This window comes from Schistocerca serialis, chromosome 1, assembly GCF_023864345.2.
Source record: "Schistocerca serialis cubense isolate TAMUIC-IGC-003099 chromosome 1, iqSchSeri2.2, whole genome shotgun sequence".
NCBI classification, from domain to species: domain Eukaryota; kingdom Metazoa; phylum Arthropoda; class Insecta; order Orthoptera; family Acrididae; genus Schistocerca; species Schistocerca serialis.
The window spans coordinates 579,596,076-579,611,433 of NC_064638.1; the positions used below are offsets into that span (position 1 = coordinate 579,596,076).

The 15,358-nt window shown below is 44.9% G+C and overlaps 1 protein-coding gene across 1 annotated transcript in view; it reads left to right on the forward strand.

The window, feature by feature from the left end:
- The window catches only part of LOC126416941 (dipeptidyl peptidase 1-like), a 65,578-nt gene that overhangs the window by 28,128 nt on the left and 22,092 nt on the right, over nt 1-15,358 (forward strand). The window contains exons 4-5 of the mRNA XM_050084859.1: nt 4,698-4,840; nt 11,880-12,005. Of these exons, the coding sequence (XP_049940816.1) occupies nt 4,698-4,840; nt 11,880-12,005 (269 nt within the window). The remainder of the gene's footprint in view (nt 1-4,697; nt 4,841-11,879; nt 12,006-15,358) is intronic.

A 15,358-nucleotide genomic window follows, 5' to 3' on the forward strand; every position in this document is an offset into this window, starting at 1 on the left:
TGGCGAAGACCTGGCACAGCACCCCCAACGCTCTCCCAACCATCCGCTGCCAGCCGCTTCAACGGACGCAGGAAGGCGCGCTGATCTCCCGTCTCAGCCGGCCGCGGTGGTCTAGCGGTTCTAGGCGCTCAGTCCGGAGCCGCGCGACTGTTACGGTCGCAGGTTCTAATCCTGCCTCGGGCATGGATGAGTGTGATGTCCTTAGGTTAGTTAGGTTTAAGTAGTTCTAAGTTCTAGGGGACTGATGACCATAGATGTTAAGTCCCATAGTGCTCCGAGCCAGTCTCCCGTCTCACGGCGTCGCAGCTCGCCCCGGCCAGCCCGATGTCGTGTTTTCACTCCTGTTGCTCTCGTGTCAACCGCGAAGCCACTACCCCTTTCTATACGGCGCGGCCCACTGGACTCACGTGGGGACATGCGCCGACGCTCAAGGCGGACAAGTCATCTCGTGTCTCAGTGCGTGACTGACCAACCGACCGATCCAACCGCCAATGACCGTCGCCTGAGCAACTCGAGCAGTCTGGCGGCCTGACTTGCAGACTCAGATGCAGTAACTCAGCCCCAACCGGGCGACCACTAGCTGAGCTCTGTTACTGGCGGAGTGGCAAGACCCTCATTTTCTGGCTTAAAGTTTGATCCAAACGTCAGACATAATCGCACTCCGACGACAGACTGACACTACTGCCGCACAAATGCGAACAAGAGACAGACCATCAACTGGTGACGCGAGACTGACCTAGCCTCACCCCGATTGACCAACTGCCGAGTTTTTTTTTCCTTTATTGTATTTCGATTCCCCCCGAAGGGGGCGGGCTGGCAGCAGCTTATTACGCTGCTCTGCAGCCCATAGACTTTTTAAAATGTAAGGAGAAGTTAAGAAACAATAAAAATGGTTCAAATGGCTCTGACCACTATGGGACTTAACATGTGGGGTCATCAGTCCCCTATAACTTAGAACTACTTAAACCTAACTAACCTAAGGACATCACACACATCCATGCCCGAGGCAGGATTCGAACCTGCGACCGTAGCGGTCGCGCGGTTCCAGACTGTAGCGCCTAGAACTGCTCGGCCACCCCAGCCAGCTAAGAAACAATAAAAGCAGGCGATAAAACGGGGACTTAAATTGTAAAACGGCAGAAAATTGGGGAAAGCGAAAACATAAAGCAAAGGGTTGGCAAAGCGAATAAAAATACACAGGATGCAGACAGGTAACATAGTAGACAGACAATTAAAAAACATGGCTACAGTCTGGTTTCTGTTCGCAAGAGATATAAAATCAAACCTAGCGACAGTATGATGGTCGTTCGCAACTCTTTGGAAAAGACACACAACACTGAACACTCACTGTAAACACTGCACAAAGAGGACACACCATAGCCTAGGGCAGATTGGGGGGGGGGGGGGGTGGACCTGGACAGATGAGGGGGAAAACAAGGAGGGAGGAGAGGAAAAACGAAAAGAGGGGGAACCAAAGGAGGGAGAGGACCCATAAGGGGAGGAGGGCAGGGCAGACACGAGAGGGAATGGGAAAAGGCAGAGGAGGGAAATGCAAAACGACTCGGGGGAGAGAAGAGGGGCAGAGAGAGGGTAGGTGGGGAAAAAAGAGGATGGAAGGGGGGGAGAGGGAGCGCAAGAAAAGGACGGAGGAAAGGAGGGGGGTGAGGATCAGAGTTGATAGGAGGGATAAATGGAGGGAGAGAGGGCATCATCCAGGAGGGGGAGTTGATGGAAGCCACCTTGGCAAAGGAGATGAAGGGTGTAGAGATGGAGGGTAGGGGGGACACAACAGTGAAGACGTGGCAGGGGGCGGGGATGGGGGAGGAGAGGAGCAACCAGGGGGTGAGGGGGATCAAGGCGGCGGGAGGTGTAGAGTATGCAGATATGTTCGAGGAATAGGAGCAGATGGGGGAAAGGAGTCAGGTCATAGAGGCTCCGCGTGGGGGACAGGAGGGGTACATGGAAGGCGAGGCGGAGTGCATGACGCTCAAGGATCTGGAGGGACTTATAGAATTTGGGGGGGGGGGGGGGCAACTGCCGAGCTGATAGCGCCCCTTATGTGCACGTGAACAGGCAACCTTTCCACTTTCCCATCAGAGGGAGACACCAAAGCTGCGATTGCCACAGCGGCGCCACCGCCAGAAACGGAGGGCGACTGCTTCACACAACACGCTGCGCGCTTTTTTACCACGGCTCAGCAATGACTAACACTCTTGTTTATTCAAAGCTGTACTCAAGATGAGTTCCACGAATGCTCATAACAGAGCACAGGGTTCAAAGAAAGGCCATTTCGTCTGAGCTGTTTGAGCCAGTGAAGGGTTCTTTCGTCACGGTTGCTGTGAAAATATTGCTATGAAAATAGGACAAGAGCTTTGACTTAAAGGGAATACTTGCTCTTACACAAGGCTAATGTAACAGCATATAGCGTCCCAGGGACTATGTTCTCTACTGTTTGCAAAAAGGGAAACACTCAGAAGCAGCGGTCTGCAACACGTCACGGAAAGAGGACGTATAGAACAGCGGAACCACAATAACTGATTTATATGGCAGAGAGGTAGAGTGGACGTAGGCCCAAAAGCGCCATCATTTGTGTGACCTGACAGGTCAGTGTTCCACAACACTCAGTCGGTGCAGCGCCTTCACACGAAGTCGGTACTTGTAACCATGTGCCCTATGTCTGGCCGATACCACAGGGTGGAATATGAGCAAGTGGGTGCGTTCGAACGGCGCAGAATGACTGATCTCCGGGAGGCGGGTCTGTCGTTCCGAGACACTGCGGTTCGTATACAGCACGCTGCTTCAACAGTGAGGTGTATGTGGAACCAGTGAAGAGAATAAGGCCGTATACTACGCCGACAGGATACTGGACGACACAATGTGATCACAGCGCGAGATGGCCGCCATCTTGCCCGCTTGGTAGTAACGGACGGTGTTGGATCGAAGATGGAGCACTGCAGTGGGTGTGGACACGTCTATGTCGATAGTTTGACGCTGTCTTCTGCTGGCTGGACTGGCGGCACGCATGCCTTTGCGTCGGCTTTCGTCGACCAGAACTCGCCAACGCTGCTCACAACAATGGGCATGAGCAATGGGCATGTGAACGCCGACACTGGTGTGCTGAGTGTCAAAATTTAGTGTCTGCAGACGAGTTCCGCTTCAACTTGTCCTACAGTGACGGCAGCACACGTGTTCGGCGTCGCAGTGCTGAATGTTATAGGTAGATTGCATTGTTGAGGGACACAGCTGATAAACCTGATGTGTGATGGTTTGGGACGCTGTTGCCTATAACATGCGATCTCTCCTCCAACGTCTTGAGGGCAGTCTGAACAGCTACCGCTACATGAGGAAGGTTTTACAGCCTGAATCACTGCCCACTGCCCCCCTCCCCGTCCTGCCCCCGAATCCAGCCCCCCCCCCCCCACATGTCATATTTCAGCAGGACAATGCTCAGCCGCATATGGCGAGGAACGTACATGTCTCCTTCGAATAACGACGGACACCACTGCTCCCCTGCCTGCCCGTTCGCCTGACTTGCAGCCCATCGAACATGCTTGGGATATGGTCGGTCAGCAATTTGTTCGTTCAGGTCTTCCTGTAGCCACAGTTACCGGTTTCTGAACGCGCCTACAAACGGCGTGGAAGAGTATTCGCCAGCGGCATGTTCAGGCGCTCTTTGATTCCACGTCACGACGTCTAGCGCCTCTGATTGCAGCACGTGGTGGCGCTACTCTGCACTTAATTTCCACTGTCACAATCCATCTACAGGTCTGTAATGCCAATCATTTGTGTAGTATCATGTCCCTAACCGATGGAATAAATTTCATTGTGATCATATCTCTCGATCTTGGTGTTTCACTTTCTCCAAACAATAGTGTAGAAACATAGTGGATGTAAAAGAAATGTTGACTGATATTATCAAATTGTAGCTCTTAAGAATAAATATCTTCTTAGAAAAAAATTTATTTGCTGCTACTTATTGAACGAACTTTGTGTAAAGAGTGTAGTTTTGTTCACCCACCCCAACTTTTTTTTTTTTTTTTTTTTGCTTGTACTGTGTGACGGAAGGATATTAATTCCATCAGAATTAGTTTCGTGAAGGATAACTGTAATCAACCTAGTCACGATCCAACAGATCTATAATTAACGAAAACATGCTTCTTCGCGTGTGGCTAATAAATTCATCGCCACATAAATGCCACCCATCTTGAGACTTCACTAAAACGTATCGCTACAGTGTATTAACGCAAATAACCGTTAGTTGTTTCTTCGAATTCCAAGAAATAATTCTCTCCTAGTAATCTTCCATTCAGTTGCAAAAGAGATATGTATTCATATTAACAGAACCAAAACTAAGACAAAAACTAATGTCATATATAGAGTCGTGTAAGGCAAATCCACTGTTAACACTACAAGTTAGGTTTTTACCTAAGGTACTATAAAACGTACATGCGATACTCAACAAATAAAAGAATAAACTGAAAAACAATAATGACCATATATCTATAGTGTGTACAACAACGTCGACACAAAGACAGACTCTACCTGTCCCACTATATTATTATTGAGTGATCCCGTGAGACTCTCTCATAACCTGTGATGCGAGATATTCATTTATACAGAAAACAGGGAACTATCTGACTTCACACATTTCTTTGTGTGTATTGTTTATTAAATCAACCTTCCGATATTTGTTTCAGATGCAAATGAAATTCACAAGAGATCGCCAGGAACAGCTCGTCAACGAGATAAACAGTGCACAGACAATGTGGAAAGCCAAAGTATATGAACAATTTGAGGACAAAACCTTTGAGGAACTAATACAAATGTCTGGAGGGAGGAGGTGTGTACACAAAAAATTATTCGTTCTTTTAATGAATCTTAACGGTTTTCATTGTTTTCTAATTTTACTTAATTCCAGTTCTACATTTCCAACATTTCTTACTCCATGCAACAACTACTATTACACAAAGTTAGGCAACGTTTTATAAATCATTTTATTGCCTGCTTAATTTTACCAACTAAAATTTAAACTTAGGACTTGTTCTCTTTAGTCACGAGAATCTATGGTTAGGTTCCTGACAAAGCGTTTGGACGTTAGCGATTGCCCGTCTCACCATCTCAATAAAGTCTTTGGTGTATTAAACACAACTGTTGCATCACTAAAGCATTTCTAAGATATATGTAATATATCGAATAAAAAAGTATTATGATGATATGGTAGCTCGGTTTTACCATTAAATCTGTACACTGATGAAGTAGAGAGGTATTAAGGAAGATCAATCGAAAAAAAATGTAAAGAGAAATAGATAGAACGGATTTCTGCAGTTTTATTTTTACTTGGAATGAAAAAGGACAAATAAACCGGCAGTGTGGTTTCAACATGAACCGAAGACGTCTTACTTAAGTCTAAGAAACTACTTGGAACCAAAAGAGTTTGACAATTTGTAGAAGAAGTCAGTGTGTTATTTGGTGACAGATAACTGGTAGCCCAGAAATTATCTTTGGTACCACTAAGGAGATTTTTGACGCCTGATGAAATGTAACGCGCACTTCATTACCGATAATTCCTCTTATTCGATCGATACAAGCCTCGTATAAAGGAATCTACTAGTTTCAGGTCAGTGTCGACCAACTTCACTCTATGTCACGCACTAATAAGCTACACATGCACATACACTTACTAGACCTTTGATATCCGTATAGACTAATACTGTCTCCATAAAATTCTCTGGGTCCAAATAAGGTGTTCAAGAAGTTTACACTAGTTGTGAGCCAAATGAGAAAAATGGTATGCCTCTTTCAGGTATCCTCGATCATGGTAAGCGTCAGTATTCGTCAGATCTGTTCTTACAAGACGACTCAGAATCTCATGAACGCGTTACTGTGAGAGACCCAGATTGTCCTTAAGAGAAATCTGTGTTACATTTACGATGATAAATGAGGAAAAGTGCATTCAATATAGTACTTTAAACCTCTTCACTAATCTTGGACGAAAGACTGGCTACATACAGACCTATTGTCCACCTAAAGAGTTCCGAGAGTGATATTATTCCGTCTGTACAAGCGACATCAGCGCAATAACTACGCTAGCAACTTGCACTGATAGCTGTAAACCACATATGTGAGAAGTATCAAACAATTCTGGTGCATGGCAGAGTGGCAGTCAACCATCAAAATGACGTCTATGAAAAACACTTGCAAGTAACATTCAGTAGTGGAATTCACGGTTGATGAGACTTGGTACTGTCAATATGAACCTACCACAAAACGAGAAAGTGCAGAATGGGTCTCCGATGTTTCGCCAAGACCGGAGGAGACGCAATGACACATCGGAAGTGAAGACAATGCTAATCGCTGTTATTTTATTATTTTCTTTTTACGCATCTTCTTCGATCTTGGCGAACCATCAGAGACCCAATTTGCACTTTCTCATTATATGGAAGGTTCGTATTGACAACATCAAGCCTCATGACCCATGGATTCAATTACCGCACATTTGTCGTAACGAGTGTTCATTTTGATGGCTCATTACGGCTCTGCCCTCTGCTGGAATTGTTTGAGACATCGCATATCTGATGTTTACAATATTATTATAATTGAAGATGGAAGGAGAAGAAAGGAAAGATAAGGGAAGGAATCATTGATGTCAGCTGCATCGGGAGTTAGTGAGGAATCAGCGGCGGCGAGTGGAAATGTGTGCTGGACTAGGATCAGAGCTCAGGATCTCCTGCTTATCAGATGGTTGCGTTTACCACTGCGCCACTGGGACACAGTGTTTATCGCGGTTGTGCGGATCGTCTCGGTTCGCCTGTTGGTCGCCCCACTTTCCCACCCATCGCCAGCTATCCGCAGCCCCCGTCTATGTTCCCCATGCCCGCTACTTTGAGACTGCTGCAGGAGGTCGAACGTCATTGCACATCCGCACTGAGGGTGACGGATTCATTCTGAATGCGAGATGTCTGTTCTTCCGTACATGTCCAGCTACTCAGTGAGCTATGAATACAGCACCTTCAGTGTGAATGTACAATCACGTTCGACCTCCTGAGGGAACCTCAAAGTAGCGATCATTGAGGACACGCACGACGACTGCGAATAGGTGGCGCTAGGTGGGAATGTGGGTGGGCCCAGAGGCGTCCAAGATAGTCTGCGCAGAAGCAACAAACACTCTCTCTGGGTGGCGCAGTGGTTAACGTAATTGCCTAGCAAGCAGGAGATCCCCAGTTCGAATCTCGGGCTGGCACACACTTTCACTCGTCGCTTCTGATTCTGCATAGAGCTCCGGAACAGCTGACAACAGTAGTTCTTCTCTTTCCTTTCTCCCTCCCCCCCCCCCCCCCCCAATCACCATCCTTAATTTAGATAATATTTAATTTAGATAATATGTATCGCAGCTGCAGATTCCGCAGGTGTCTGTTCTTTCGCACATGTCCGAAAAAACAATCTCCGCTGATTGATATAGTTTACAATATTGTCAGTTCAAGTTCAAAGCTTAATTACCGCGTTGACGTTGCTTATAAGCCAGGAATAACATTAGTCTCGGTACCTTTTCGATCGACGGTAAGGCTAGATGAATAGTCGTTTCGGTCTACATCAGTGTTATAATAACCACTATGAAGTTCGTGGCAGAGAGTACTTTTTATTCTACTAGATAGTATTAAAAGTTTCTTCCCGTTCCATTCACCTACGGAATGTGGACAAACTGACTGACTGGGCATTTCTGGCCAAATCGTTATTTCACTAATTTCATCTGCATTACCTGTACGGAATAGAAATATAGGGGACTGAATAATATTGAAAGTTACTTCAGGCCACACCATCGACGTGCACAGATCGACTGGTGCCGTCAAAGGATCGCTCAGAAGACGGAGTGGTGCGCCATTGTCTTCAGCGATGACAGAAGATTCTGCCTGCACGCAACTGGTGGTCGTTTCCGTGTACCATCTAGACCTGGTGAGCGCTGTCTCGTAGAGTGCAATCGTCCAAGGCACTACCCCACTCTAGTGTTACGCTCTGGGGTGTAATAAGCTACAACTGTCGCTCACCTTTGGTGTTTCTGGAGGGGATGCTAACCAGCAGTCGCTATCTGCAGAACGTTGTTAGAGTCGTTCCTTTGCCATTCTTGCAACACGAAGATGATGTGTGGTTCGAAAAGGATAATGTTCGTCCACACACTGCCAGTAAAACTCGACGTGCCTCGCAAGGCATGCAGCTACTTCTGTGACCAGCACGATCTGCGGACCTGTCTCGAATCGAACACCTGAGTGATATGACGAGACGAGAAGTGAATCGTGCGGCTCATCAACCAACTCTTACTGAACTACGTGAACAGATCGACCAGGCGTGGTATTATGTACACCAAGACAGTATTCGCCATCAGTACGATCGAGTCGATGCCAGAGACAGGGCTGCATTTCTGCCCGCGAAAGCTATACCACATAAAAATATTGGTGTTTCAGCATGGATAGATACCTCGTACCTCAGAACCGCTTGTACCATTGATCTGTAAATGTAATATTTTTATGTACTCCACTTTTACTGTTGCAACAAAAAATCTGGAGTGAATTGGAAACCTCTAGTAGGGCGTACAAATTTTTTTCCAGCAGTGTATTTCAGCAGCTGAGCAGTATTCAAATACTGGAGCTACATACAAGGTCTTTGGTAGGCAAACCACAATTTCTTATTTTTCTACCAACAGAACGGATAAGTAATGGTACAAAACAGGGTTTAAATCTTTCTGCCCTATTTTGTAACCTATACATTGAAGAAGCAATTACGGAAACAGTCGAAAGCCTCTAGAGTTGCATTAAGATTCAGAGTGAAAGCTGATGAATTATAAGAGTCGCTGATGACATTGCTACCATGAGTGAAAGTGACGAAAAATTACAGGACTTGTTGAACGGAATAACAGTCTGATGAGTAAAAAATATGGATTGAAAGTAAACCGAAGGAAGAGGGAAGTAACGAGACTGAGATTAGTAATTAATGAGAAATGAGATTAGCAATGAACTCAACAATAAAACTGGGGACGACGAAGTAGACGATGGAAGGTCCTCTGCTTCATAGACAGCAAAATAACCCATAACAGACGAAGCAAAGAGGACATAACAAGCTGATTAGCAGAGGTAAAGAAAGGTATTCCTGCCCAACGGAAGTCCGTTAGCATAAAACATCGGACTTAATTTGAGGAAGACGTTTCTGAGAACGTAAGTGTATGGAAGTGAATCATGGACAGTGCGAAAACAGGAACAGAAGAGAATCGAATCGTTTGAGTTGTGGTGGTGTAAAAGGATTTTGAAAATTAGATGGGCTGATAAATAGGAAATTAGGAGGTACTCCTCAGAGTTGGCGAGAAGAGGGATAGGTGGAAAACACAGATAAGGGGAAGGAACAGGATGTTAGGGTATGTGTTAAGACATTAAAAATAAATTGCAATGTACTAGAGAGAGTTGTAGAGAGTAAAAGCCGTAGGGGAAGACATAGATTTAAAAATATCCAAAAAATAATTGAAGACGTTGGGTGCAAGCGCTACTCTGAGATGAAGAGGTTGGCACAGGAGAGGAATTCGTGGCTGTCCGTATCAAAACAGTCGGAAGACCGAGGACCGAAAAGAAAATAAGCGGCGAAAAACTGTCTGTTTATGTGCATCTGCACACGACGTAGTCTTTCTCATCTTATTCTCCTGACCACAACACAAGGGAAAAATTGGTGACAGCCAAGTTATCACACCGTCTTCGTAGAGACAGGATCTGTAAATTTACTCCGCACGGTTTCCCAAGTAGAACATTGCCTTTCATCGCAAGATTCCTGTTTAAGTTTCCAAAGCATCTCTGATGCACTTTTGTACGGGCTAAATAGATCTGCAGCGATCCTAGGAGCTCGTCTCAATTCGCTCCATATCTGTTGTCGTGCATACTTGTTTAGAAGAGGTCGTTTACAGTGTTTACAGCTGGTACTGCTAGCTTCTTGCTTAGTATTTCCTTCGTAGACACCCTGCACTTTCCCAGAATGAATAAATCTATGTCTACGTACTATTTGTTTTTTTCTGATATAGATCTTTTTGTGATTGTGTCACTTCATGGTATTACCCATAAATACATTCGAAGACCGAAAAAAAGGAAAAAAACCGACGCAACCGAAGGAATTATCCTAATGGAATAAGATTTACATGTACAGACAAACAAATAGTTACAATTCCAAAAAAACTGAATGATTTATTCAACAGAAAGAGCTTCACAAATTGAGCAAGTCAATAACGCGATGGTCCACCTCTGACCCTTAAGCAAGCAGTTTTTCTGCTTGACATTGATTGATTGAGCTGCTGGATGTCCTCCTGAGGAACATCGTGGCAAATTCAATTCAACTAGTACATTCGACCCTAAAAATCCCGAAATCGTTGGTCGTCCTGCCTATAATCTTTCAAACGTTCTCAGCTGGGAAGAGCCGTAGAAACTCTCGCGGTGGCATCCCAGAGCATCATCCTTAGCGGGTGACGGTCACGTTGGTAGCCCACCACTGTGGGGCCTGTCTCCAGACACATCTTCGGCCTGGAGTCTATTGACAGGAGTAAGTTGTTTTCAGTGATGAATCCCGCTTCGACATGAATACCGACGACCAGCGAAGACTTGTCTGGAGACGCCCCAGACAGCGGTCAAACACAAAACCTATCTGTCGCCCGCCATACGGCCCCACAGTAATGAGTTATGCCCACGGGTGGAATTTGATTTCATGAGGGATCCCTTCGATTGTCGTCTGCGGCGTCCTTACGGTACTGCGATGCGTCGACAATATCTTACGTCCCGTTTTGTTGCCCCTCATGGCAAGCCGTCGTGGGTTTACATTTCATCAAGATAATGCCAGCTCGCACACGGCGAGAGATTCTACTGCTTCTCTTCGTGCTTGCTAAACTATTCCTTGACCTTCAGTGTCGCCGAATCTCTCACAAATTGAGAACGTTTGGATGATTATAGGCAGGGTCCTCCAACCACCTCGAGATTTTGAGGATCGAACGCGTCATTTGGACAGAATTCGTCCCGATATCCCTCACGAGGGCATCCAACAACTCTGTCAACCAATGTCAAGCCGAATAACTGGTTGCTTAAGGGCCAGAGGTGGACCACCGCGTTATTGACTTGCTCAATTTGTGAAGCTCTTTCAGTTGAATAGATCATCCAATTTTTCTGTAATTTTAATTATTTGTTTGTACATGTACATCACTTCTATCGATATCCGTGCCATTCGAATAATCCCTTCGTCGTGCGTCGGTTTTGTATATTGTGTTAAGAATGTATTTAATCAATGTGAAGTGCTACAGACATTCACCACTTATTTTGTAACCGTATACTGTTGAGTTTTGTCACGTTGTTATGAGGATTAACATGCATTTTTGCACAGTTAAAGAGAGTTGCCGTTATTACAATTTTGTAATGAAAAAATTTGTCCAAGTTTTCTCGATTTCATTACTATCGCTGAGGGAGATTTTTTCCTGTAGAAAACAGCATCCTGAGATAACAGTGTTATAATGCTGCTAGTCCTGGATGATAAATCTTTTCTTTTTTTTCTTAACTGATTGGTTGAGCTGATGGTTCTTTATTGGAAGCCACGACCAATTTAGAACTTAGTTCTCCCTTCTAATAATATGCATTCATCGCAAAATTGTTTCTGCCATGGTATATTATTACAGGCTTGCACGAATCGTACACTGTCCACCCTTCCCATTCTGCACTGAACAGGAAACAGAAACGATAAGAGAATAGGGAAAAGAAAATACACAGCATATTAACTGAACGTAAAACTTGGTTCTTTTTGACATTGCTATCAGTTCGTTGCCCGTTGCCTTCCAGTCGAGCGTCATTGTTCTGTTCTTGGTTTCTCGCTTTCAGGACTTGGGTACCGCAGAGAGCCACGGCCGCACCGGTGACGTCTTCCCAGAAGCAGCGCGCCTCGTACCTGCCTAAGCAGTGGGACTGGAGGAACGTCGATGGAGTCAACTACGTGTCGCCCGTCAGGTGAAACAGAGAACACAAGGCTTTCCTTTCCTCCTTTCTGTTTCCGTTCATCCAATTACGCCTCTTTACTTTTCAGGAGAGCATATCTCCTCAGCAGATGCATACAATATTTGACCACAGAGTTTGTTACAGTCAAAATTCGTGTAAATACTTTGTTTGCTACACGTTAATCGTCTTTGTAATCATTTTCAGTAGCCCTAATAGGAGCAGTAATAAAAAATCTTTAATATAAAACATACAAAGATACTGCGAGGGAACTTCAAAAAGTGAGTTAGACATCATTATGGCAGGCCAAGTATCTTTTATTGAATGCTGCAGTTCAAAGTGACACAGACACACGAAACCATCTTCCAAGTCTCTGTAAGCAACGGTCAGAACGTTCTACCGGTAGTTCAGTTCCTCGACGACACAAATCAGTTCCTTCCTCACGGAGCCATTTGAGTGCCGCGGTTTGAATCTCCTCGTCTTTAGTTAAATCTCTTTCACCTCCCCCCCTCCTCTTCCCCCTTCTTCTTTCAGCTTGCCAAAAAGGTGGAAATGGCGTGGTGCAAGATTTGAACTGTAAGGCGGGTCAGCATTACCCACGCCTTTGCGGTCTTGGTCAGATTGTTGGCAACTTTTAACTACGGCAGTACGCGAAATTGAATATACCTCCAGAATTTTAGTTGGACCCGTGTGTAGCTCACACGTTTTTTGTCCGCATGAATCGAAATGTCCCGAGTACTTCAACTATGGACTACCGCTTCAGAATAACATTGTGATATGTATATCATTTATCCATATCGCAGCAGGACTCTTTCCGTAGGAAGCGAGAAACAAGTACTCTCTTCTGAGAATGTGCCACTCTTGTTGGACGATACTCTAAAACTTGAAGCCGACACGAGTAACTTGCTTTCTGAGGTCGCTACGCACGTTGATAAATAACACAAAATACAGGGCAATCCAAATTAATTATAGCGATTAAAAAAGACTATAAGCATTTAATGCATAGCGCCACATCTGTATGGATTACAGAGAATGTGAATAAATACGATACTGCAGTGCCTGTGTCATTCCGAATTACGATGCAAAGCGAAACACCATCGTTATGTCCTTCATTGGGTTTTGTGTGATTTACCGACGCCGCCAAACAGTTAATTATTATGATTATATGACCGTGTGCTTAACGGATGAAAGGCCATCGGTTTTTCTGCTGTGGTTTCTGGGGTATTTCAACCGAGGGCGGCTGTTCTGAGACGGAATAGTTGATGATTGGAAGTTTTTCTAGTATTATAGACCACAAAGGTTGCGATATACAAACTGATATGTATTTTCTATTAACACACAAATTCTGAGAAAGTTACTACCTTCGCCTTACTTGTTTACTTACGGTTATATCTTTTATTGGTTGCTGATTTTAAGTACTTCGTCACACGCAATGATGATGGTTAACATTCACAACAATCCTCACTGCAGTCCATGGTTGTTGCTGGCCGACGCGGTTGACACGGAACACACGTAATTCGACACTTGTCACTTTTGGTTTTATATCACTAGCGAATCGGTATTGATGAGGGTCAACCCCACAACGATCAGGGGACGCCTCATTTGTCACATTCCGGTGAATTTATCATTTACTACTCACTCGGCACATCCGCCATTTACATCGTACTCATCTCGACCACCATTCTTGCCCGTCTTCTCAGTACTGCTGCTCACTCGACACTAATCCCACTGCCTCCAGCCGCGCTCGACAATCGACTCCTGTCTGCTATCGACCTGGGTGTCGGATATTAATATTTATGTTCGTGGGATCACGGATCCCTTACAAAAGTAATCGCAATCGCGCATATGGATAACCGTCAGCTGTATAATGGAATGACGACAACGAAAATTTGTACCGAACCGGGACTCGAACGCTGATTTCCCTCTTTATATATATATATATATATATATATATATATATATATATATATATATATATATATATATATATGTGTGTGTGTGTGTGTGTGCGTGTGTGTACACAATGAAGCGCCAAACAACAGAGATACGTAAATAGGCAGAAAACGGCGCTGAGGTCGGCAACGTCTATATAAGGCAACAAGTGTCTGGTTCAAAATGGTTCAAATGTCTCTGAGCTCTATGGGACTTAACAGCGGAGGTCATCGGTCCCCCAGCACTTAGAACTACTTAAACCTAACTAACCTAAGGACATCACATACATCCATGCCCGAGGCAGGATTCGAACCTGCAACCGTAGCGGTCGCGCGGTTCCAGACTGTAGCGCCTAGAGCCGCTCGGCCAGACCGGCCGGCAACAACAACAAGTGTCTGGCGCAGTTGTTAGATCGGTTACTGCTGCTACAATGGGAGGTAATCAAGATTTAATTGACTTTCAGCTAGGTGTTACAGTCGGCGCACGGGCGATAGGACACAGCATCTCCGAGGTAGCAATGAAGTGGGGACTCTACCGTGTACCGTGAATATCAGGAATCCGGTAGAACATCAAATCTCCGACATCGCTGCTGCCGAAAAAAGATCCTACAAGAACGGGACCAACGACGACTGAATAAAATCGTTCAACGAGACAGAAGAACAACCCCTCTGCTCTAAAAAAAACCCTCAGGGGAAAAAGAATGGTCTGGACCAGAAACAAGTAAGTTGTATTGAAAAACACGTTTCTGAAACACTGCAAATCGTTTGGTTGATATTAGACAAAAAGCTATAAACCGAATTTAAAACGTCAGTGGTGGAAACCTGGACTTGTGAAAAGTGAACGGAAAAAACTGGCCAGAACAAAATCGCATAGTAGTGAAAAAGTACTCTGGTTGCAAGAGAATGTTTGCTGTAAACGTGGAAAAATAGACACGACAAACGGAAAAGTACGACAATGGCTTACAGTCAACAAGTTTCGAGACTCGATTAATAAATAAATATTGAAGAGTTGAGGTGGTGGTTTTAATGTTTCGGGTGTTCTATATGATCTCCCCCCCCCCCCCCCCCCCAACACTTGATGTTGTTCAACTCGCGTGTCACATTGTCTTCAATGACATTTATGTCGTCAAAGCGTTGGCCTTTGGTGTGAATTTCTGTACTTCATCATTTTGTGGTAGGTTGGTATTGATAACGCACATTCTCGTCACCCGTGAAGGTTTTTCCAAAAAAACAATTGTCCGCGTTTTGCACTTTAGTCAAGTCGAGGCAGACGTCCGTACGTCGTTTCTGTTTGGGAGTCAAGTTGTGTTGCACACTTTTCCGTTCTTCTAAACATCCTGCAGAATTTCCTGAACACTTAATTCAGATATGTTCACTGCGATTCATGTTACAGCAACGTTGACACACTATGGCCGCACGTCCACTACTTACCACTGC